The sequence below is a fragment of the Miniopterus schreibersii genome, assembly GCF_964146895.1.
Source record: "Miniopterus schreibersii genome assembly, chromosome: 13".
Classification (NCBI taxonomy): Eukaryota; Metazoa; Chordata; class Mammalia; order Chiroptera; family Miniopteridae; genus Miniopterus; species Miniopterus schreibersii.
In genome coordinates, this window is record NC_138113.1 from 40,032,468 (window position 1) to 40,057,816 (window position 25,349).

At 40.3% G+C, this 25,349-nt stretch overlaps 1 protein-coding gene across 22 annotated transcripts in view; it reads left to right on the forward strand.

Moving 5' to 3' along the window:
* DYSF (dysferlin) overlaps positions 1 to 25,349 on the forward strand; it is a 192,066-nt gene that overhangs the window by 139,144 nt on the left and 27,573 nt on the right. For 12 of the 22 annotated variants that reach the window (XM_081156856.1, XM_081156863.1, XM_081156871.1 and 9 more), the window contains 2 exons: positions 3,059 to 3,121; positions 21,655 to 21,753. In XM_081156856.1, coding sequence (XP_081012982.1) covers positions 3,059 to 3,121; positions 21,655 to 21,753 — 162 coding nt within the window. The remainder of the gene's footprint in view (positions 1 to 3,058; positions 3,122 to 21,654; positions 21,754 to 25,349) is intronic. The other 10 variants (XM_081156854.1, XM_081156858.1, XM_081156859.1 and 7 more) reach the window with 1 other exon arrangement.

Genomic DNA, 25,349 nt, shown 5'->3' on the forward strand with positions numbered 1-25,349 from the left:
TCATAGGTCAGCACCTACCTCTGGGGTTGAGGATGGTCCCTTGTGGGTGGGTGCCTGACCCTGTGAACTCTTCTCCATGGTGATGAGGGCTGGGATGAGATAGGCTCAGGCAGGTTAACTCCACAGTTGATTTTTGGTCTGTGTGCCTGTCTTTTGTGTGCATTTCAGACCCGTAGCCTGGGGGTGGGGTAGTCTGTGTATGTGTGTGGCACATGCACATGGGTGTGCGTGAGGTGGGGGGAGGCTGGGAGCAGGTGTGTGTGCAAACTCTTGAGGGTGTGCTAGTCTCAGTGGCAGTGTTGCAGGAATTGTGGCCTTGACCTTTAACTTTCTGAGGGAAGGCCCGGGTATATCCTCAGAGAGGGTGCATGGAGGTATTTCATTCTGTCCAGTGCTCTGCCTTAAAAAAAAAAAGGATACATTATTCATTTTTCTCTGATTATAAATATATGTTCATTATATCAAATTTGGAAAATGTAGAAAAATGAACAAATAGGCACTGGCTTCAACCAAGAACGCAGTCTGAATGAACTGCTACCAACACGTCATTCTCTATCCTTGCCTTTCCCCTGAGCTTCTCTTTCTGACTGTGACTCTGAATTGGACTCTATTTCATCTTTAAAACAAAATTGGGGTCTTTGTTTGCTAAGCTGCGTTTTCATTAAGCTAGCTCTTGCTGTTCTGATTATGAAGATGGGGAGAGAAACTGTGCAGGAACACAGAGCGTGCTCATCCCATTTCCCAGAGAGGGTCTTGAAGCTCAAAGTAGAGGTGGTGCCCCTGTTCACCCCACACATCCTCCCACTTCCAAGCACTGGATGCTCTTGGAGTTACCAGGCGAAGGGTGACTTGCTTGTCATTCTGAGAGACCACCCTGAGCAGGGGGAGTCTCCTTTTTAAGTCTCCAGAGAAGGGAGAATTTCTGGGGGAACGGTTGTGTGTTGAGGGGGATAAAGAGAAGAACATTGGAGATGTTTTTGTTCTGGTCGGGAGACAGGTGAGAGACATGTAGCAGATTTAAAATGAGATGCTCAGAGTGACGTCAAAGTGATGAAATGCTTTATTAGCAAGGACACCAAGATCTTGGACTCTCTTGGCCCTTGGAGGTCAGTGTGGCCAAAGTAATCAGGAAAGCTTCTCCAAGGGGTGGGGTTGCAACGGCAGAGGGGAGAGGAGGCTTTCCTGGTAGGTAAAGAGGCTGGGCAAAGGCTTGGTAGTGGGACTGTGTGTGTGTGTGTGTGATGGGCTTGGGGTTATGGAGGAAACCCAGTCTAGCATGCAGAAGGCTTCCCAAAGCATTCTGACCTGCTCCCCACGCCCGCAGGGTGGGGTGGGTGGGGTGCTGGGTCTGGCTGCTCCCTGTGTCCCCAGCTTGGGCTAATTTTGAGCTGGCTGCTCCGGTTATAGTCTTTGGGACGCCGTGAAGGTGGAAATGTGCTCCCAGAACTGGAGCGGCAAATTATGTCCAAGTCCCAAAGGGGAACGTGTAATTTCGGAAGCTGGACCAGATCTTTGGAGCACTATGTTTAGCTTTATTTTTTCTCCCTCTTGCTCTGGTGAACTGCCGGTTTCCCTCTCACCTTTCTAAAAACGAACTGTATTAAAAATAACAGTAAGGCTTCTGTGAGGCTCAGGATGAGAATAGGAGGGGTAGGGCTGCTCCTTGGCTCAGCCGTCTCTGGGCAGCCAGGGGTTTTACATGGAGTTCATCCGGTCTGTTCCGGGGGTCAGACCACACCCACCGACATGTGGCCAACCCCCCAGAGCCATCCAGTGGCCTGGCTGGGTACCCACTGACCCTTCTGCTTCCCTGCCCAACTCTGGCTCTTACCAGCCTTGAGGGCCAGTTCAGGCGAGGTGAGGGCTCCCACAGTGGTGCCCTTCACAGAGCAGAGTTGGGTCTGAAGTTCCCAGCTCCCCTCCAGGTCCTAGCAGGCTTCATTGGCCAAGTGTTCCCGAGCCCTTCCTGATCCCAGGGGAACAGGTCTCCTAGGCTCTTCCTGCCCAGGAAGGGAGGACAGCTTGGGGCTTGGCCTCGCATGGACTCTCTAGAGCCCCCTGCTCAGGCTCAAAGGAAGAGAGCGTCTAACCCCTGGAGCCGGGTCCAGTCGCTCTCCCCCCTCCAGCCCCATGTCCTTGGCCCTGGGCCATTCCCTCTCTCTTGTATGTGTTGTGCTCCTTGTTCCTCTGCCTCTTTGCACTTGCCAGCCCTCTACCCCTTGCCTGGAGGGCACCTCTTGGCCTCGTCCATGGAGAACCCCAGCTCTGGGACTGTTGTAATGGCCTCTGAAAAAGTCACCTGCCTCTAGTCCTGACCCCTGAGGCCCTCTGAACCCTTTGGTGCAGGGACTCACCCTATAAAACATCAATTCACAGCCCCAGAAGATGACAGGCAAGGATCTGATGCCAGAAAAGGATGTGGAAAACTTTGTGTGGTACAGGAGGGCATGTTGGATCATAAAACTGTTAGAGCCGCCCGTATGCAGGGTTTTGGGAAAGCTGCATGAGGCCCTGCTTCTGATCTTTGAGGAAAGAAGACTCAGAAACCTGCACTGGCCTAGGAACTGTGCCCAAGCAGGGGTTGGCATAGCTCAGCTGCTAGAAGAAACCATTAGGGAGGATGGAGAGGTGTAAAAGGAAGGGGGCGGGGATGTGAGAGCGGCTTTGAGTCAGTGGTGCCAGGAGCAGTGAGAAGCAGGCAAGATGCAGGCGCTGGCTGGGCCCCTTCCTGTGCCTCACCTGTGCATGGCCTTTATTTCATCTTCACTTACTGCTGCTGTGTGAGGTGGGCTTTGTGCCCATTTTCCAGAGGGGATGCTAACTCAGAGAGGTCAGAGTGCTTGGCTGAGGTCATGCAACTGACCTCAAAGCAATGGGGCCAGGATTCGAAGCCAGGCTTGTTTAACTCCAAAGCACACGTTCCTCCCACAACTTCACAGTCTCCTTGGAGGGAGAGCAGAGGGTGTGTGGTCGGAGAGCAACACTTCCTCTGGGCTCTCCGGCTTTTCCTGAAGCGGTTTCTCTAATCCGATTGCTAACTAGCGTGTTTAATTTGTAGCTTGCAGATGGTCTGTTGGGTTCGACCCCCACTAACATGGCATCTTCTCCATCCAGTCCTCATGTATGTATTGTTTACCTATTTGTGGGTTCCTTGATCTTCCTGGGGGGCTGGGAATGGGGAAGGGATGAGGGGGGGAGCGGAGGGGAAGAGGGAAGTATTTCCTGAGCTCCAGCAGGAAACAGTTACCTGCCCTGTGCCGTGATGGAGCCGGTGGGGAGAAATCTAAAGGAAGATACGCAGAAACAGACATCCCTGAGTTACCTCTTGGTGCATGCTGGGATCTTCCTTCATCCTGTTTACCTGCATGAGGACTGGGGGTGTGGGGGTGCGGTAGGGGTTGCATGGGCCAGTGGAAACAGGGAAGTCTCTAGATTAGACCCTGACTGTTGGGACATGGACACGAGAAGCCTCTGTGCCCAGCGGCAGGTTGACTTTCCCTGCCCCTCCCAGAGGCCTGAAGAGTATGTGTAACTGAGGAACCTGGCTGACTGTCCCCAGCAGATTCTGAGAGGTCTTTGGGGCCCATCGTCTGTTCCTGCAATTCCCAGCAGGGCTACTGCTGTCCGCCTGTGCTGATTTCCTACATGTCATTTTTATGGGTCGTGGGTCCCTCCAGGAAGAGGACTTTGGTATCTGGCCTTCCACATACACTCATGAAATCCCAAGCTGGGGGAGCCATTGACCTGTAGGGGAGGCAGAAGACAGGACTTGCCAAAAGTTCAATTCCATTCCTGGTGCCACGGGGTGGCATTGCTGTATTGGATGGTCTATGGGTTTTAGGAGAAAGCAATCTATATTTTAATTTTTTTTTTTTCTGATTTATCCATTGTAGAGAATATAGAAAACCCAAATAAGTGTCAGGCAGAAAGTTAAAATCACTTGTATTCCTCCCAGTTGGAGATAACACTGTTGAGATTATGATGAGCTTACATTTTTAGATATCTTTTATGCACATGTGGGTACTTGTTTTTACAACAGAATCATATTGTACTTTTTTATAATCTGCCTTTTCTTTTACTTAGAAATATATTGTGAATGTTTTTTCATATCTTTATATTCTTTTAAAATATGGTGCATGTCATTTCATTATATGGACATCCATAAAGTTTTAACTATTACCCTATTGGACATTTAATTTCTTAATTTCTACTATTTTATTTTATGTACCTTAGAGGGATTATTTTTAATTTCCCTTATATAGGTCCAGCCCATTTTTTGTTAAGTTTAATCCTCTGTATTTTATAGCCTTTGTTGCTGTCTAAGTGGAATGTCTTATTTTCTTATGACTTTGTCTAAATGGTTATTGCTAGAATATAGGAAAACGAGATTTTTATATATTTACTCTGAAGCCAGTCTTTATTAAGCTCCTTTATTAGTTCTGACAGTTGTTAACTGATTCTGTTGGGTTTTCCAGGTAGGTAAGATTGTTTTCTTCAAACAATATAATAAATATGTCACTTTTTTCTAATTTATACCTATTCCTTTTTCTAAAATAACATTTGATAATTGAGATGCTACTGAGCAAACTTATTCAGTTGCTGATTCCAATGAGAAGGCCTCTACCATTTTTCCATTAATTATGATAATGATTGGTAGTTTTAGATAGATAGTCTTGATTTTGTCAAGGTTGTGTCCTTTATTATTAGTTTATTAATAGTTTAAAATTAGGTGTAGAATTTAATTTTAACCAATGGTATTTGGCATTTATCAAGTCGATCATTTTGCTTTGTAATATGATGTTCTGTAATATGATGTATAATTGTCCTGCACTCCTGGAGTAAACCCATACTAGTCAGTTGGTCATGGTATCATAGTTACTGCAACTGAAGTCTTCTTATCCAGTCAATCAAGACAGGTAGGTGGTTGCCTAATTGAAAAAGTTGATTTAATAGAGACTCATTAGAAGTCATACATATGTACATAAACATTTAATTTCTAACCGTATCCATGTATCTTCATTTGTCAGTTATTTGACTTGTGCCAAGGCCTCTTTGAATTTGGGTTTGCCATTTGAGTATTGCATCATCCTGGTATAAACTATATCCAAAGTGATTTTTCCTTTAGGTTTATTAAAGTTTGATGAGATCTTGAGAATACCTGCAAAAAATGTATGTGGAGTTTAAGATCCTCTCCTCCCACCTTTTTTTGTTATCTCACTTATTTTAACTTTCATCATGTAAAAAAAACAGCATTAAATTAGTTTTCATAGGTAAAATGCCTTTTGTTTTTAAGTTGAAATTTTGGTAATATTTTTGCATTGATCTAATTACCATATTAGTACAACTGGCATGAACAGGTTTAAGAATAAACACAATGGACTCTTGGTCAACATACAGCTCATCTGCTTTGAGCTGCAGTGGACATTGTAAGTTAGCTGCAGGATTTCAGCTGGCTCTGGACTACAGTCAGATTGTTGGTGGAGAGAATGGATAGTGTTTATTAATCCTGGTTAAGCAGAAGTTTGTCATTAAAACTTCTAAAATATATCGAGTTAGATTTGCTATTACTTAGGATTTTTGCATCTCTATAAATAAGGCTTACGTTTAAGTTATCTTTCTAGGTTTTGATATTAGGGTTACAGTAGTTTCATAAAATATTTTTTTGTGGTGCATTCTCATTTTCTGTACTCTCGATCAGTCTCTATGGAATTAGAATTATTATTTCTTAACGGGTTGAAAGTACGCTTGTGCCACTCTCTATGAATTTGAATTATACAAGTTGGAAATTACATGATATAAATATTTAATAGTCTTGCTTCTGTACAAAATATGTAATAATATAAATCAACCTAAATTAAAAAAATGATTAACAGTTATGTAATTTAAAAGGTGGTGGCCAAGTGAATTGTGTTTATGGTTTAACTGGTAAATAGGATACCCATGATCTTTTCTGGAAAACAGTGTTATATTATGTGAGGTTTGAATTATAAGTGATTTTCAGGAATGCATAGCTTGTGTAATTGTATAAGATGCAACTCTGTACACTTTAGTAAAATTGGGCCCAGCACCTGTGGGGGAGGGGATTCTTTGATCACTCTCTACTTTTTAGTCAATTGATGGCTTAGATATTCCCAGATATTGCCTATTAGTACATATTATTACAATAAAAGAAAATCGTATCTGTCCTGTTTTATTCCCTCATTCCTAATTTTGTAGATTTGTGTTATTTATCTTTCTTATTAGGCTTAATAGCATTTCATCTATCACATAGTTGTTTTTCACCCAAAGAACCAGCTATTTGAAAATTCTATTAAGTTAGCTTCTTTAATTTCTAGACTCAATTTTCAGCTCTCTTCCTATGAAATCCTATTATGTGTATTTTGGATATCTTGGGCTATCACTTCATCTCTCTGTTGCTTCAACAATTTTTTTTTTAAAGGACATATTCGTGTACATTTTCTTCTGAAAATTCTGAAGTTTTGCTTTTCACACTTAAGTCAATCTCTCTGAATTGTGTGTGTGTGTGTAAAGTGTGAAGTAAAGATTAGATTTTTCTTTTTTCCCACATAGATCACCAGTAAATTCATATCATTATAGAATGACCTGTCTTTTCTGTTGATCTATAAATGATAGCTGTGTCATGTATCAGGTTTCCATTTACTTGTGGGTCTGTTTGTGGATTCTCTGTTCTGTTCCACCCACCAGTCTGTTTTTCCGTGTATTAACAGTCCACTGTCTTATTTGTTATAGCTTTATAATAAGCCTTGACGTTGGGTAAAGGAAATATTCCACCTTGTTCATTTTCTGGAGTGTTACTGTTATTCTTGTCCTTTGCTTTTCCACCTTGGTTTTGGAATCAGCTTGTCAACTTCTTTGAAAAAACTGCTGTGATTTGTGATTGAGTTACAGTGAATCTCTGGATCAATTTGTAGAGAACCAATATTTTTATAATATTGTCTTTTAATCATGAATATGATATAGCTCTCCATTTATTTCGATCTTCTTTAATGTCTTTCAATAAGCCTTTATAATTTTCTCCAAAAAGTCCGGTACTGCTTTTATTAGATTTAGTTCTAGCTAGTTTATGCTTTATTGTTATTTTCACTTGGAATTTTTACGGTACGTGTTCTAATTATTTTTTTGCTTGTATATAAATGAAATGAATTCTCATCTGCTGGTGTTATGTCCAGAAACTTTGTGGAACTCTCCTGTTAATTGTACTTATTTGAGGACCCTTCTGGGTTTTCTGTGTAGTAAGTCATATAATTTGTGATTAATCATAGATTTGATTCTTCTGTGTACTTTTTTATTTCTTTTTCTTTTTTGTTATTTCTTTTTCTTGCCTTATTGTACTGGCTAGGACCTACAGTTTAATATTCTATGTAACTGATAATAGAGAGTTTTCTTATCTGCTCCTAATTTGAAAGTTCATATTTTATTTTTCACCAATGAATATGAAATTTATCAGGTGAACAATTACTAGTTAGCAAAGAATTTTTATCATGAATGATGTTAAATTTTATTGAATGTTCTTTTGTATCTGTTGAGGTGATCATATGATTTTCCTCCTTTAATCTGTTAATGTGGTGAATTACATTAATAGATTTCTTTTAATACTGAAACAACTTTGCACTTCTGAAACAACCTATCCTGGTCATGATACATTATCTTTTTAAATTTATTGTTGGATTCAGTTTGAAGATATTTAGTTTAAGATTTTTTCCCCCATCAGTTTTTATGAGTGATAATGGCCTGAAGTTTCTTTTTCTTATACTGTCCTTTTAAGGTTTTGATATTTAAATAATAGTCTTAAAACCACTTGGGGCTTATTTCTCTTTTTCTAGTCTCTGAATGAAGGACAAAAAAGTGACATTATCTGTTGGCCTAAATGTCTGGGAGAATCATTTGTAATCTGTTTAGACTTAGTATTCTTTTTGGGGATATTTTAAACTGCTGATGTAATTAAAACATGTTTATAGGACATTTGGGATTTTCTGTTTCTATGTGAGTCACTTTTAGTGATTTATATTTTATAGGAGTTTATCTATTTCTTCCTAAAAATTATTGATGTATTTTTTTGTAATAACATCTTTCTTACTTTTTCAAAAAAAATTTCTCCTCAATCTAGTTATGTCTCCTTTCATTCCTAAGGTTATATTTTATTACTTGTGCCAGAAATTCAGATTTTTTTTTAGTCTTTTCAGAGAGGCAATTTTTAGCTCTGTCCATCTTCTATCCTGTTCTTATTTTCTAGTTCATTGATTTCTTTTTTTAAAAAATTATCTCCTTCCTTCTATTTTTTTGGGCTTATTATATTTTTAACCTCTTAATTGCTATACCTAGTTTATTGACTTTCAAACTTTCCCTTTTTTAATGTAAACACTTAAGGCTATAAAATTCCCTCTAAGTACTGCTTTATGCATCCTGCAGGTTTTGAGAAATGGTATTTTTGTTATTTTCCAGTTCTGAGTATTTTCTGATTTTTGTTATATTTCTTTTTGGCAGTTGAATTGTTTAAAAGTATGTTTTAGAAGTTCTGAACTTATGTTTTAAGTTATCTTTTTGTTGTTTGTTTCTAACTTAACTGTGCTATGGTTTAGAGAATGTGGTCTGTGTGTAATGTTTCTTGACACTTGCTTTATAGTTTGGTACAAGCTCAATTTTTGTAACTGTCTTGTGTATGCTTAAAAGAATGTGTATTCTCCAAATGTGTTTTACATATAATATGTTCATTTAGATCAGACTTGTTAATTGTGTTAATCAGATCTTTTTTTTTTAAATTTCTGTATGTGTTTATCAATTTCTGAAGGAGGTATATGAAAATAGTCTGCCTTATTGTGATTTTTGTTGGTGTCTCCTTATGATTCTGCCTACTTTCCCATTATATATTGGATGCTGTGCAATTAGGCATAGATTAGCTTATAATACTTATATCTTCCTAGAGAATTAAATCTTTTAATGATATGTAGTGAAATCCCACTTCTCTGCCTTTTATAATTTCTATTAATGAACTTTGCCTTAAAGTCTGTTTTGTCTCATGTTAATATAGCTACACCAGCTTTCTTTTAGTTAGTATTTTCCTTCTCAGTATAACTTTTTCTATTTTTTCACTTTCAATTTTTCTGTGACTGTTTTAGGTGTCTCTCTTGTGAACAGCTAATATTTGGATTTTTAAAATGCATTCTGATAATATTTTTCTCTTAACTAGCAAATTGGGGAGTCTAATATATTAATTGTGTTTGTTTATATATTGGGATTTATTTCTGCTATCTTATTTTGTGTCTCTGTAAGTCCTGTCCTACCTTTTTCCCCCCCCTCATTTTTTTTTTTTTTTGGCTTGAGAGATCCCCTGCTCTTTTCATTTCTTCTATCCTTTTAGGTTTCAAAACTATAGATGTTTATATTCCTTTAGTGATTAGTGTAGAAACTTTAACATACCTATTCAACCTAGCAAAGTCTAAATTTAACTGGTATTTACAGCCTCCTCCAGAATATTACTAAGAACCCAGAATGCTTTAACTCCAATCATCCATTTACAAATTTTTGTTCACTATTTTAGTTCTATCTTTATAAACTACATTTTTAAGCATTATCTTTTAAGTAATCAAATTTTCTAGTAAATAGTAACCCACAGTTACTATTTCTTCTCATATATCAGACTTCTTCCTCCTAGTATCATCTTTTTTTCTTAAGTAGAGCTTATAGAAATTCCCTTAAATAGGCTCAGTTCATTGTAACATTTCTCATTTTTAAATGATTGCCTGAAAATATTTTTATTTCACCCTTACTTTGAAAGTGCTGGTTTCACTGACACTTATTTTCTGTCAGCACTTTGAAGATATTTCACTATCTCTGGCTTCCACCATGCTCTCATCCTCCTGAGAGGCTGTTGTTTGTTTTTCTTTGAATTAGTTCTGGATAGTTATCAGTCTTTTCAAATATTACATATTCCCCATTCTCTCTATCATTTCCTTCTGGAACTCTGATTAGATCTATGTTGGACTATTTTTCATGTCAGTTGAACTTTCTTTCATATTACTTATATCTTTCTGTCACGCTCCGGCTAATTTCTGAAGATGTATCTTCTAGTTTATGTAGTCTTTAGTTGTTTCTAACAGCTATTTAGCCCCATCAATTGAGTTTCTAGTCTTAATATTCTATTTTTTATCTTTAAAAGTCCCCCCACCCTAAACCTACTTGTTTATTTTTGAAAGTCTCATTTCTTTGCCATATTTTTAATGGGTTTTATTTTTTTTAAATAGTTTTTCTTTTCTTAAAGCCCTATTTTTGATAATTCTGCTTCCTGTTGTCTTAACAGGTCTGATCTGCAGTTGGTGTTTCTAGCTGACTCTTGCTCATGGTGCCTCGTTCCTGTGTGTTTCACTATTTTCGATTGTGAACTCATCGTGTTCCTTGGAACTTTATCTGAGAGTTCTTTGAGGTCTGGATGAAAATCACATTCTTTCAGAGAGAAGATGTGTTTACTTTTACCAGATGCCTTGAAATACTATAAACCTAGATTCACTTAAAACTAAATGTTTGGCTTGAGCTTTTTGGGCCCACAGTTAGTTTGCATTTTGGCTCCTTATTTCTCTGGATTTTTGCTTACTCACTTGCCCCTACCATTTTTTATCTTAATTTTTTTACATTCCTATCAGCTCAGTCATTCATTTAAAAAGGATTTGAAAGATATATATTAATTTAGGTATTTTTACTGGAGGGTTTCTCTGGTCTTCTAGATTGTCATTTTGCTGGAAATCAGAGTCTTTGTTATAGTTTCAAATTTGACAGTCATGTTTGTCTGCATGCAGGTTATATTTCCTTCAGGACTGTAAACTCTTAACTTCTTGTCTGTGGTATCCTCTCGAGACTTCCTATGAGTATAAATTAGTCATTTGTTTTCGTTTTTTTTACTCAGTTCGTTAACAAAGCCCATGTCTTAATCCTTGCCCTGCTCCCCTTGTTTTGATCCTTAATCTCTCCTTCCTGTCTGTCCTTAAGGAGGGAAGTCCTTGCTCGTACTGGGAGCTCAGATGGCTTCCGTCCATTAGTGTATGGGCTCCTTCTAATATCCAACTTAGATAAAAGGAAGAAGGAATCAGCCAAAGGTTGCTTTCTTTTTACTTGGCCAGTCAGGACTCAGCAGGGTGGAGAAGTAGGAAGGACAGCGAATCAGAGGCTTTTTACTCCTTTCCCCCTCCATTTCCAGTACTGACCAATTCCTTTTCTTCGCGGACATATTCTTTCTCTAGATACATGAATATGGTCTACTCACTTAGGGTTAAGCCTTCTTGTAGGGGCCACTCTTCCCTAAACAGTTTGTTTTCTGTTTGTTGTGGCCATTAGGTGTTGGCTAGCTAGGTCAGGGCCACAGTCCTTGCCTATCAACTCCTATGTAGGAATCTTTTAAGTATGGGAGACCTGACTCTCTCGCAACAGGCCCACCAGGAGGGGTTTTCTTTCAGAGAAGTTTCCATAGTCTTGGCTGGGTGGATCCTTAACCTTGTGGGTTCAGACACCTGATGGGTCAGTTTTCTTAGGGTTGGATACGTGTTTCTCAAGTCTCTAAACTGAGGTTGCCAGTTCATGAGATTACAGTGAGAAATACTTCTGCCCAGGTGACTGGTGTGACCCTGGATAGTGGTCCAGCTGTGGTCTCTCTATAAGCTTAGCAACTGGGAAGCCAAATTGTGATTGGAAATGAGTGAGGAATCAGAATGAGGAGAGAGAATTCTGTGATTTGAAATTTAGGGGCACTGGCCAAGATGGGTGGATACATCTACTTTCAAAGGTGGGGACAGCGTTAGTCCCTAAGCCCGTGTCCCTTCTCCCTTGATGGTGCTGATGTGACCTACTGTCAATAGTGAACCCTTACTCCTCTTTCCCTCTGTTTCCAGGACTGACCAGTTCCTTTTTTCGTGGACATATCCTTTCTCTAGATGTTTGAATGCAATCTACTCACTTAGGGTTTAGGCTTCATGTAGGAGCCACTCATCCCCTGTGAGGTGACTTTGCCTCTCCTTGCTTTGAACCACGGTGCATCGGTTTCATGGTCTAATTCTCTAAGGACAGACCTATTTCCCTGAATTCCAAGTTTCAGGGGGAATGCCTCATTGCAGCTCATGAGTACTGACAACAATTTATCCAAAGACTTTGAAGCAAAGGTTTTCTGAGCAAAGGAATCAATTACAGGGTGTGGCTCCTAAGTGAGGAAGCATTTCCAGAAGGAATCCAAGGCAGTTTGTCTCAGACTCATGGTTGCACCCCTGAACTCAAGAGTTGGAGGGAGAGTATTTTAACTTTAATAACATCAGTGGTTTTACCTGTCCTTTGATATATATCGGTTGTGCTAATTAGGAAGATGCTTATCTTCTCCTTAAAGTAGGTTTCTTAAGGACATGCATTTGGCAATATTGGTTTAGCAAGAATTACTGTATGTGCTTGAAAGTAACAAAACTATACTTCTTTAAAAATATTTTGGGTTCAGATGTGTTGCCAGTGCAGCCTGGCCTCCCCCCACTCCCATTAGTTCTGATTAGGGAGGTTTGATGCCTGTCACTGCGTGTGATCCGGACCTTCCTTTGTGAGTCATTCCTTCTCTCATTTTCTCAGAGCAAATACAAATCGCCCATCAAATGACAAGTGAAGGCACAGGGGAGGCAAGGGGAGGGAAATCAGAGCCGAAATCTGTTAGCTATTTGGAGTAATTGGTTATTTGCTGTGTTTGCTGGTTGGGAAGCAGAGCACATACTTTACGGTCTCTCCTGTTACGGGGGCTGGAGTCACCCGCCGATATTGGATCCTTGTTGCCGGAGCCCTTGGCTCAGGGCGCCTTTCCCCTGCCTGGCATTCCTGTGGTCTCCTCGGGGGTGCACCCCTCCTCCCTGGATGCACACTGCAGGGGGGACAGCCTGGGGTGAAACTTGTCTGGCAAACTCCAGGGCCTCATCAGGGAGGACGAGGCCCCAGCCCCTCCACCCATCCGTCCTTGCCTTTGCTTCCACCCGCTGTTCTCCCCTCTTCCTGAGAGGTCTTTCCCCTGGTCCACGAGGGACCTGTTTTCCCACCCAGAGGAAAAAGTTTCTTCTCTTCCCAGAGGGAATTTCTCAGCTTTTCTTGGAAATCTACAGTACAAGAAGTTCTCTCTGAGGTCTAATTTAATGCCATTTTTACCCCTACTGGTCCTGTCACCTTCCCTGTCCCCTCCTGCCCCCTAGCCTGGGTCAAAACAGTGCTTGGAACTCGCTGCTCAGTACAAGTCCCCCTGAGGATGCTCAGTGAAGATTACTAACCTACCCAGTGTCTTTGACACCTCTTTTACATTCACCGAGGCGTGGGGAAACCAGACTGAATGAGCAGTAAGTTCAAAATAAAAAATATTTAAAAAGTAACGTGATTTTGTGTATGGAAATGCACACAGTAACTAGACAGTTGGTTGACTTTGGCACATAGTAGGCACCCCCAAAATACTTTTTAAATTGAATTTAAGATAGCTAAGATTAGTGTCTATAGTTTGATGAATGCTTCTGCAGTTCTGGGAAGGCCTTCAAAAATAGTTTTTCTCTCAAGCAGATTGTTGGAAATCTTGTTAAGCAAAATTGTCTACATAAGCAGAACAAAGGTAAGGTAAGCTTTGGCCCAGGCCCTATTGGAATCATCTCAGGTTCTGAATTAGTGATGTCTCATTGCTTTATTCCTAAGTTGAAGACTGATGGCTCATTTTCATTCAATCTACTGGTTAGATTCCATTTTTCTGGGCTTTCTGTATGGGAGTATGTGGTCACACTGTCCTCTGAGAACCAAATCATGGACCACATGTCTACCTTAGGCTCCTGAGTTGGGAAAGAACCAGCAAGCTGGGATTCCCCACAGGCTTCCTCATCCCATTTGGGTCCCCCATCTGGAGCAGGCCAATAGTCAGATTGACCCTTCTCTGCTCACCATCTGCTTGACTTTGCTAGATTTCAGGCACATTTATTCACTGGGCCTTTTGGAAGCAATTCAGCATTTTGGTTAAAGGTCTTCCCTTCCCTCCCACCTCTGCTGGTCCAGCTTGAAGTAAGAGTAAGCAGAACAATGATCCGCCTTTGACAGACACGGGGGCAGACTGCAGAAAGTGTCAACAAGAGGTTGAAAGCCCAGTGTTCCACTTGTGGAAATAATTAAGTGATTTTTGTTATGAGTGTGTAGAGTTCTGCTGAATCAACGTGGTAGCTGGCTGTGGGCATATGTTCATGTGGTTTGGGGGGGTATGAGAGGTTTAGTATGCATGGGGTGAGGTAGGTTTGAAATGGGGGTGTCTGCATATCTGGGGGTTTGTCTGATCTACATGTAAGAATGGGAACCTGTATGTTACATCTGTGTTTGAATTAGTGTGTGCGTGAGCAAATAGGCTCAGTTTCTAAAGCCTTAGAAATTAATGAAAGAATCAGAGGAATCATCATATCATTATTTCAGTTACACATATGTCAAGCTATAGGGCAAGAGTCCTAGGGATCAAACTGATGATATTGTTAATATCAACAAGAGCATTTATCATGGTAAATTTTACTGGTCTCAGGATATCTTTACAGACATTAACTCAGGGCCTCACAATAACCCCTGTATTGGGTTGTTATGTTGTTACTATCTTGATGATAATGATTTATGCTATGAGAAATTACTTTCAACACAATCTAGATGTCTATCTCTGGGTTGACATAGACAATGAAGGCTTAAAATTATAAAAAAATAATGTACTTCTTTTTTAAAGGTGGGTGTATAGTTCAATATAGTGACCTGAGGTTTAACATTTTAACTTTAATGATAAATACATTTGACCAGGAACTTTTCTCTTTGATTCAAGTGGTCATCATGGGGAGAGAACACAAGTGTTGTGACCCCCTCTCTTCCACTTTCCTCACTCCTCAGAAAGGCAGGCTTAGATTATTTAGATTATTGTTGTCGGTTTTGCTGCCCATATTCATAAAATGTGTTAGACCCACTGGATGGAAATGGGAAATTAAATGTTCGGAATGCGCTGTGCTGATTTGGGTCTTCAGAGGGATTAGAGTGCCTATTAGGCCGGATCAAGGCTGGAGAAGCGTGTCTTTGTTACATGGCTCTGGTTGCTGGGGAACTGAATGTTGGCTATTAGCTGAAATCGGAGAGGCGGCCAGTCCGTGCCTTGATCAGACTTTTTTGCTTGGCTGGCTGAACGATGAGGGGCCTTGAACCTTGAACACGGGAAAATAAAGTTTTAATGGTCAGACTTCTTGCCAAAGCCTGAGATGACACTTCAACAATCAAGCCTTTTGCATTTGTTTCTTCCCCTTGCCGTGGTCGAAGACTACATGCCTAGCTAGTGCAAAGTGAGGTCAAGTACACACTTGTGATGAGAGACCATCTGACCCTTTTGGAGCTTTGGGTTATGGGATTACGGTAACATCAGAGGATTGGTTGGCTTTGGCACGTGTGGGTTAACACAGGGAAGGGCTGCCCTGTTTCGGTGGGGCTCGTTGTTATGGGCATGCCAGCTTATCCCTGGACTCCCTGAGGGAGAGCAGGAAGAAGCAGGCTTGAGATAATGTCATTGGAGGCCAGATTAGTGAAATAACAGAAATGATATTTTCAAGTCACACCTGTGAGTGAGTTAAAAATATAAGTTTATTTTCTGTAATTCAACTTAATCTCTCTGTTGAGCTTAAATTTTCCCTGATGGCAGAAAAGTCCTGGTATTCTTCAACAGTGTAGATTAAATCCTAGTCAGTTTTGGACTTTTCCTTCTTGTCCTCCCCCTGGGAGGCAGCTAAATTCTGGTTTCGGCTTCCATCATGTCATGACTTCCACAGGGAGGGACCCTGGTCACCAGCATGTGTCCTTACAGATAGATCTCTGTAAGTCCACTGATTTCTGAGCTTGAAGACCACACAGTCTTTTCATATTAGTCATAAGACCCATTCAGGTTCCCCTGTTCTCTCTCTCTCTCACCCTACTTTCAAACTTTTCTGGAGAGCATGGTACAATTTGGCAGTTCTGTCATGAACTCTGGGATCTACAGCACTTGACAAAGGCTCCCTTGGGCTCTCTCCCCCACAACACCCATGCAGCCATCTTCTGCCAAATGCCCCATACGCCAATTCCCCTGGCAACTTCTAGGTGGCTGCTGTTTACCAGATCCCCAAAGTTATGGAGGGATAACTTCCATATATAACTTTGGGCTAACCTGGGGGAGCAGGGTATGGGGGTGCCTTACCAGAAATCACCACAAGCCTCTCATTCTTGCTGCTTTCCCCCCTCTACATTTTTATCTCACCTGTATTTGGTGGGAAAACTGGATGGCCAAACATCCTTTTAAACCTATTATTTTAATGGCATGTCATCTGCTTTTGGAAATCTAAAAGCCAAGGATCACCCACCCCCTTGCTAATTAGGCATTCACATATCCATCAAATATTTACTGAACTGCAAATATACGCCAGGCAGTGTTCTAAGTACTGGGGACACAGTGTTGAAAAGACAAAGATCTCTGCCCTCGTGGGGAAAGAGACACAATAAACAAACACCTAAGTAAAATATATACAATGTCAGATGGTGTTGGTTGGTAAGGAGAAAAAGCAAGGAAGGGGGAATAAGAATTGCCTGGAGGGAGCTCTGATTTAAAGTATGGTAAATAAGGAGGGTAAAGCATTACATTTAAGTGAAGACTTGAAGGCGGTGAAGAAGTCACTTATGCCTCCATCACGGGAATAGAGTTCCTGCCATGGGAAGAGCATGCAGGTGCTGGAATGTTCGAGAACCAGGAGGCCACTGTGGCTGGTGCAGCGTGAGTGAGAAAGAAAGTGGAAGGACGTGAGATGAGGGAGGTGTGACAGCCCCATCATGAGAGAGTTTAGCTTGTTGCTGTTGTAAGGTCTTTAGCTTTTTTCTGAGTGAGTTGGCAAATCATTGGTGGGATCGTAGAGAGAGGTGACATGTTTCAGTGTGCGTGGCCATTGTGTTGAGGTAGATTTCGCAGCTATGGTAAAAGCAGGGAGGCTGGTAGAAGACCGGTGCAATAATCCAGATGATGGGGAAGACGGGGCCAAGTGGCCTGATTCTGAGGATGTACTGAAGGTGGCGCCAGGAGGATTTGCGGATGGACTGACCGTGCAGCGTGAGGAACAGGAGTCCAAGGGGAATGCGTCGTTTTTGGCTTGAGTGTCTGGAAGGAAGAAATTGGCATCTACTTACGAGAGGAAGACTGTGGAAGGAGCAGGGGGATGATCAGAAACTGGATTCTACACATGGTACATTTGAGAAACTTAGTAGATATCCGGGGGGATCTCTGTTGTGGGATGTATGTGTGAAACAGGCAGCTGGAGTTCAGAGGAGTCATCCAGGCTGGAGAGAGCTCAGCAGTGTATGTGTTATTTAAAGGTGTAAGACCCGAGGAGAATCCCAAGGGAGTGAGAGTGGATGGGGAGGGTAGAGGCCTGCGCACAGAGGAGCACCGAGGCACCCAGATGATCAGGGGGAGAGTGACAAGGAGGAATTAGCAAAGACTGAGAAGACGTGGCCAGTGAGGTGGCAGTCACCGTGCTCTGTGAGGCAATGCGGGGAGGATAGTTCCAGGACAGAGAAGTGACTGCCCACATTAAATACTGCTGCTAGATTGATTATGGAGGCCCAAGTCATTGTGACCTTGGCAATCATATTTTGGTAGAGCAGAGAGAATGGAAAAACAAGAATTAGAGACAAGTGTAGGTAATTCTTTCTAGAAGTTTTTCTGTTAAAAAAAAAAAAGTGTGAAAGAAAGAAATGAGGTGGGAGCCAAAAGAGAAAGAGTGGTCAGAGATTTTTTTTTTTAATGATGGAGAACTAGTGTCACATGTTTGAATGCTGATGGGAATGATCCAGTAGAGAGAGAAGTGTGATGATGCAGAAGAGGGTGAGAAGAATCATGGAGTAGTGTCCTTGAGTAGACCAGAAGGCAGGGCACCTAGGACATCAGTGCAGGCTTGGTCTTGGGCTGGCCTTGGGGTGCAAGTAGAGCACTTACGGTAATAAGAAGGAAGATAGGATGTCCACTAACCTATTTTTTGTCTCAATAGCTTTGCCTACTCTGAAAATTTCACATAAATATCTGCCCAGGGTCACACAGGAAGGAGTGGCAGGATTTGAACCCTGCTAGTCTGGCTCCCAAGTCCTGGCTCCCAACTGCCCTGATTTTACCGCTTCGCTATATCCATAGCATATGACAATTATTGGCAGAAGCAGCCCTATGTCCAAAAACCCAGAAGGGAGAATGCCTGTTGCTACTAAGCCCAATGCTGGCTTTTCTTTTAAGATATTCTTATTATGTGAAGAAAGCTTCCTCTTATTCTTAATTCACTGAGAGTTTTATTTAGGAATAACTGAAAAATTGTATCAACCCTTTCACCCTTGCTTCTTTTTTGCATGTTATGAATCAGAATTTGACAAATATTTTCTGAAATGGTCAAACAGTAAATATGTGAAGTTTGGGGACATAAAGTGTCACAACTACTCAACTCTGTGTTGTAGCTGAAAAGCAACCATAGGCAGTATTTAAACTATAAAACCAGGTGGTTGGTCACTGGGCCATAGTTGCCAAGTTTCTGTTATAGATGATCAGGTGGGTTTTCTCTCCTGCCTCGGTGATACTGAGCCAGTCCCGCATTCCGGAACAAATCAGCTTGACCATGTCAGAGCTACTGCAGCAATCTCCTTGTTAGCTATTTTATTTAGGATCTTTACATCTTCATTCAGGAATAAGATTAAACTCTGTGTGTGCACGCGCGCGCATGTGTGTCTGTGTGTGTTGGTCAGGCTTCACAAAATGAATGGGAAAACTTCACCTTTCTTCTATGCTGTGGAACAAAGAATGATTTATTCTTTTAAAGACAGGATTTTCTCCCAAAGAAACTGTCTTGGCTTGGTGTCTTTACTGGAAGTAGTTCTTTGAGATCTCTTCCACTACCAGGGTTACTGATCTCTTCATGTTTTTTTGTTACTTTTGAATCAGTTTTTGCAGTTCATATTTTTCTAGAATTTATTATCCGCTTCATCGAGATTTTCCAAGGTTTTATAATTAATTTGGGTGTAGTAAATAAATCTCTTAATGTTTTTATTCTCCCTATAATATATTTTTATTTGCTCTTTCTAATGTCTAATGGTGTACCCACTTTTTAACATTAGATTTGATAAATGTTTATTTTATTGGTCTTTTGAAAGTTTGCTCTGGGGTTTAATTATTAATTGTAATATCCTTTTTCTTTCTACTAATTACTAATTTATACTTGTCACTTTCAATTTATGGTCTTCCTACTTTTCGTTTTCTATTTTCTTGAGTTATCAGATAATTTACTTCCATTTCTTTTGTATAAAAGCAAAAACATTTAAGACCGAAATTTCCGTTGAGTTCAGACTTGACTACCACTCACAAATCTTGGGGCATAGCCCTCTCACTGTTGATGTGTTCTATGTATCTGTGATTTCAGTTGTGGTTTTCTCTTTGACTTAAAAGGGTTTTAAGAGTATGCCTTTAAATTTCTAAAAGTTTGGGATTTTTAATTTTTAAATTTCTCATTAGTTTCCAGTTTTATTGCATTATGGTTAGAGAATGTGATTGATAATGGGTTTGTTTTTTGGACTTTATTGAAATTTGCTTTGTGGCTTTTAACTTTTCCAAGTGCTCCAATGGTGCTGGACAAGAAGGTATATTTTCTGTGTTTAGATCACGCGATGTTTGTCTGTTCCATTGACACTGTAAATATTATTCAGATTCTTGGTCTCCATATTCTTTTAAAAAAATTTACTTGGTTTTTCAAGACTGAGGGAAGTGTAATAACTTTCCCACAACTGCTGTGTTGCTGTCATTTCTTTGTACAAAACACACTGGTTGTTGTCCATTATTTATGGCCGACTCTGAGCCTGAGTCATACACTCAGATCTTTAAATATCTGAGCTGGGGAAGAAAATAAAGACTGAGGTGGAATCACACAGCTAAGTGAAGCTCCATTCTAACCATTCCTACCTGTGCGTGCACATTTGCCTGTGTGTGAATGTGCATATTTGGGCGGGGGTGGGGTATATGTGCATTTTAACATATATGCATCTCCTTCGGGCATGTCTGTATAACTATAGTCTTCCTTGGATTGGTGATTGTGTGAATTTGATATGTATGTCTGTGTATGTTTATATGTCCATAGTATGTCTTTCTTTAAATGGAACTTAAAACATCAGGGCCAAGGCCTGTCTTGCCCTATGCTGGCTTTTTCAAGAGTGGTTACAAGTGAGAAAGCTCTGCTTCCTTATGTCTTAACATATCTGAACCTCTTTTCCTCTCTTCTGGCTGCCGAAGACCCTCTTGGTAAGTTGTTCAGACAGTGACTCTCTTCAGACTTGGCCTCGCTGACACCTACTCTCTACGCTGTGTGCCTGGGAACCACATTCTGGCCACACAGTGGGTATTAGGGCCACACTTCCAGGATGGGTGAGACTCTGAGAACTTCGTTCCCTTTCTTCATTGTGCTTGTTTAGGTTCCCGCAGCCTTTCTTCAGCTTGTGTGCACCCCTAATATGTCAGAACTCAAAGGACTGGGCATTGGCTTAAAGGAAGCCAGCAACATTTCCAGATACTCGATGGTAGACATTCAGTTTATTTTATAGAATCCGAGCAGGTTTTTGGGAGGTCCCCTGGCTCACCCCCTCATATAGAGGAGGAAAGTGAGTTCCAGATGGGCTATCCTCACACCTTGTCCTTGGCCCTTCCCACTGAGCTGGTGAGCTTTAATGGTACTCACAGCCCCTGGCGATTTTGGGTGGAGGAATGGGGAAGAGTGACCATCCCACCTTCAGGAAGCTTGCTGACTCGGTGACAGGATACACATATAGACAGGACACAGCTGGAGGAACGTTTTAGACACAAGAGCTTGGAGGTCCTATAGACACAGCATGTGTGGGAGGAGTTAAAAGGGGAGAGACCAGTGTGTGCCACAACAGGCTTGAATACCTTTTCCTATAAATGTGAGTACATGGAGGAGGGAAAGGGCGGAGAGTGGGTTATCACAACCTTCCTCTCTTCTCACCTAATTTCTCCCATGTAGCATAATGTCTTGAATAATGACCACTTAGTATTTCTTGATTTTCTAAGATTCGACCTTGATTTGACTTTGGAGGAGGCTGAATTCTGGTTTCTGATGCTTTTTTTTTTGCTAGGGTGGAGGGGGGCAAGATAGCTCTTTGGAGGTCTGATTATACTGAGTCTATTGCATTATATTTATAAATAACAGATTATTGACATTACCCCCCAAAGAGTTATCTTATGCACTGTCAAATTTTAGCCTCAGGTACTATGATGATATATGTCCATTTCCCAGAAAGGAAAAGGGAGAGCTGAGAGCTTAACAGAATCACACAATGAATGGGGGACAGGGTCCAGGCTAGAGCCTCTGCCTCTTAATACCAAGCAGGTGTTCAGACTTCTTCTCCGGTCTGTGCAGTGTTGGCCCCTGGAGAGATGGGAAGTTCTAGCTCTCTGCTCCCTTGAACTCACCCAACAGGGGAGCTTTGAAGTTCAGGCTAACCTGTAGGCTTTGCTAGGTGTTCAGTCCAGAAGGACCTTGCTTGACAAGTTCTGTTTCTGAAATGATGGGTTTCTTTCTACCTGCTCAGGAGGAGGAGTTCATCGATTGGTGGAGCAAATTCTTTGCCTCGATTGGGGAGAGGGAAAAGTGTGGCTCCTACTTGGAGAAGGACTTCGACACTCTAAAGGTGAGGCCTCTCCAAGTTCTCTTCTGTCTGTCAGTCCCTGGGCACATGCGATGGGCAGCGGGAGACATAACACAGAGAGAATAAATATATATGTATGTATATTTATGCTTGTCTCCTCATTTGGTGCCTGAAGGCTGAAGAACTAAATGAGGTGAGAAAGGTCACAGATTTAGAGCAAGAAGTCAGTGTGGGCTGGGATAACCAAGAAAGTATTTTTGGAAGAATACTAGAAAGTACTGAAGTATTTATGGGTGAAACAATGCCTGGGATTTGTTTTAAAATGTTCAAAATAAAAAGTAAGGGGGAAGATAGATTTTCAAAATATTAAAAATTATCGAAATTGCAAAATATTGAAAATTGTTAAAGCTTAGAGATGGTCATGTAAGGATTTGTTATACTATTCTGTATCTTTTGAAGTTATTTAAACTTTCTATAATCAAATTTTGTATCAGAGTAAAAAGGAAAGTCAGCTTGAGAATGTTGCTTTAATTACCCCACACTGACAATTGGGACAGAAATTACCTAGTAAATATAAAAATATGGTAAACTCTCTTTCTGTGAAAAGAAGCCCACCCTAACAAACAAACAAAAAAACCAGGGGTGAGTCAGAGAAATTCTGGTATTTTGAGGAAATTTCACAAATATAATTACACTTTTTAAAAGTAGGCTACTTTTGAAAAAGATAACCAGGGGTGACTCAAAATCACTTCCCAAAGGAGTCGTGCAGTGGCCAAGAGAGGGTTTCCAGATAAAGGTCAGAATAACCAGTCACACTTGAATTTCAGATAAACAGTGAATATTTTAATATAAGTATGCTTCAAATGTTGCACTAGACATACCTATCTAACAATTATTTGTTATTTATTTGAAATACAAATGTAACTGGGCATCCTGTATTTCCACTTGCTATATCTGGTTGGCTTACTTAGAGAAAGGCCACAAAGGTTGTCAGACACATGGGGGAGGCCCAAGGAGCACCCTAAAGGGCCTTGATGAATGGGATTTGGGGCGAGTTGGCTGAGTGGGTAGCCTGGGCGTCTGGGTAATTCTGCTGCTGAAAGCCTTTGATGCATATTCTAGAGGGTGATTTCACAAAGTGTCAAGAGTTTCTCTGATAGTTAGAGGCTTATGGGCGACTTGTGTCTGGATGCCCGAATGCGCAGAGATGAGGCCTCAGGCAGCAAGTTCTCCATTGACTTGGTAGTTGGGTGTGTGAGGTTGGGCAAAGAGACAGAACTATTTGTGTACCAGGAAGAAGGTCGGACACATTAGGTCTGGCATGTTTTTACTGTAGCCTTGCCAATAAATGAGAAAAACCAAGTAAGAATGGGAACTCCTGCCAGGGTGGCCCATTACCCTGGCCCCCTTGCTGCTCCCTCAGATGCCGGATACTGAATTGGCACCAACCCTCTAGCTTGACCTCTCTGAGATCTCCGACAGTATCCAAGAGAAAATGAGCTGTCTGAAACAATGCCCTCAACATGTTACTGGGAGAAAAACCAGACGTGAAAGAACGCTGGTCCTTTAAGGATAAGTAAATAGAAGAAAGCCACCACCAATAGCATGAGTCTTTGAAAAATAGCCTGTAGCAGTATGGAGAGACTGGAGTACACAATGGGTAAAAACAAAAATATATTTTGGCAATCATTAGCATAGGGGGAAAAAACAACTCATAGTCCTAGCAGCAAAAGGTAGAAAACAAAAGATACAGCAAGAAAGCATAAAAAACCCCCTGTAACCATAGAAAAACACAGTAGAAAAAAAAATTAGTTTTCCTGATAAATAAAAATGGATTAAACACCTCCATTGAGTGATAAGGATTCTTAGATTATATCAAAAGTCAAAATTCATTATATTGTCTTTCAAAGACGTGTCTAAAGCTATACAACCTAAAATGGCTGAAAAGTAAATATTTAGGCAAACAAAATAAGATCAGTGCAAACAAAAGAGAAAGAGATAGAATTTAAAGTAAAAAGCAAAGGAAACAAAATGAAGTATTTTATATAAATAAAATGTGTACACCTGAATGAAGGAAGCTCCCAAATATGTTTGCACAGAACAATAAAGCTTAGAAATACTGAAAGCAAAAATGATAGGAATATATAAACTAATATCTCACATAAGTAAAAGCATGAAATGGCAGAAATTAAAACCACAGTGGGGATTTTAATGTATCTCTCTCCTAAACAGATGAAGCAATAAATAAATAAATAAACAAATAAATAAGGAAATAAAATATGAATAACAAGGTAAATGTTTTTAAACTACATTAAAAGTAGCTTTAAAATAGAGAATAAAAATAATAAAAAAATAGAGAGTACATTTTTTCCTAATGCTCAGAGAACACTTACAAAATTTGATCATATATTAGTTTAGGAATAAGTTACCAAAACCAGAAATCATACAAGACAGATTAAAATGTAATAAGAGGAGAAATTAATAACAAAAGTTTAAACAAAAAGACCAACCACTTGGAAATTTAAAAAGTATTTTATTGGAACTTCCAGTATGAACATGGCTGCATACGTCAGCATTTTTCCCCTCTTCTTCTGGAAATCATTCAAACCCACAAATTCCATTTTCAGTAAAAGTTGGAAACAAATAAAACTAGCAGACTCCAAAATACATGTAAGAGTTGTCCAAAAGCAACTGAGATTGGGTAGACGCCACTTGACAGTAAATTAAGAGAAGATGCATGGAAATGATGAAAGGTCATAGTGGTAGCAGATCTCAGAAAACCCCATACTTCCTAATAAAAGAATGCTGATAATTATTCAAGATGGGTTATAGGTACATGGGGGCTTATTACCTCTTCTCTTTACTATTGTGTGTGTTTGAAAATTTCATAAGTAGTTAAAAATACAGTTCTTGAAATTGAGGTTTAACCATAAAATATAAAAGTTATAACCCTTGTTCACCACAATGGATATGGGAACTTGGAAGACAGACTCAGGCTGGTTAGAAAAATCTGTTAGAGCCGGTTTGGTTCAGAGGAGCAGAGGAGGTAGAGCTACACAAGAATCACAGAGATGAGCCATATTTGCAGGAAGCTGTCTGCATCTGTGGTGGTACAAAAGAAATAATTTATCCAACACATTTAGTGACAAGTAATGAGAAAAGAAATAGCATTAATTTAAAAAATGCTATGAAAAAAGAAGAGAAAATATAAATCATAACTTAACCAAAAGAAGGAAATATGTACCCACCAGAAAAATTTTGCCAAAGAGCAGACAAAATGAAATATTTTGCTATAAACCTTTTAGAAATGAGCAGTCAGAATACAAAGCAGAAATGAAAGAACTCAAGAGATCATGAGATGAGAAGAAATGAAATATGAGCTGTTAGGATTCAGGAAAGGAGAAGGAAACATGAAATTGGAAGGAGCCCAGTGCAGAATGTCCACATTGGAAAACACAGTAAGGGGCATAGAGGACAGAAATAGTGAAGAAAGTGAAACAAAATGGAAATAAAGAGTTATAAAAAAGAAAGAGAAAATGACATATAGAAATCAGGGAAAGGAGATCCAACATTTGCATAATTGGAGTCTGACAACCAAAACAATGAAATAAATTGAATAAACAACAGTTTAAAAAACT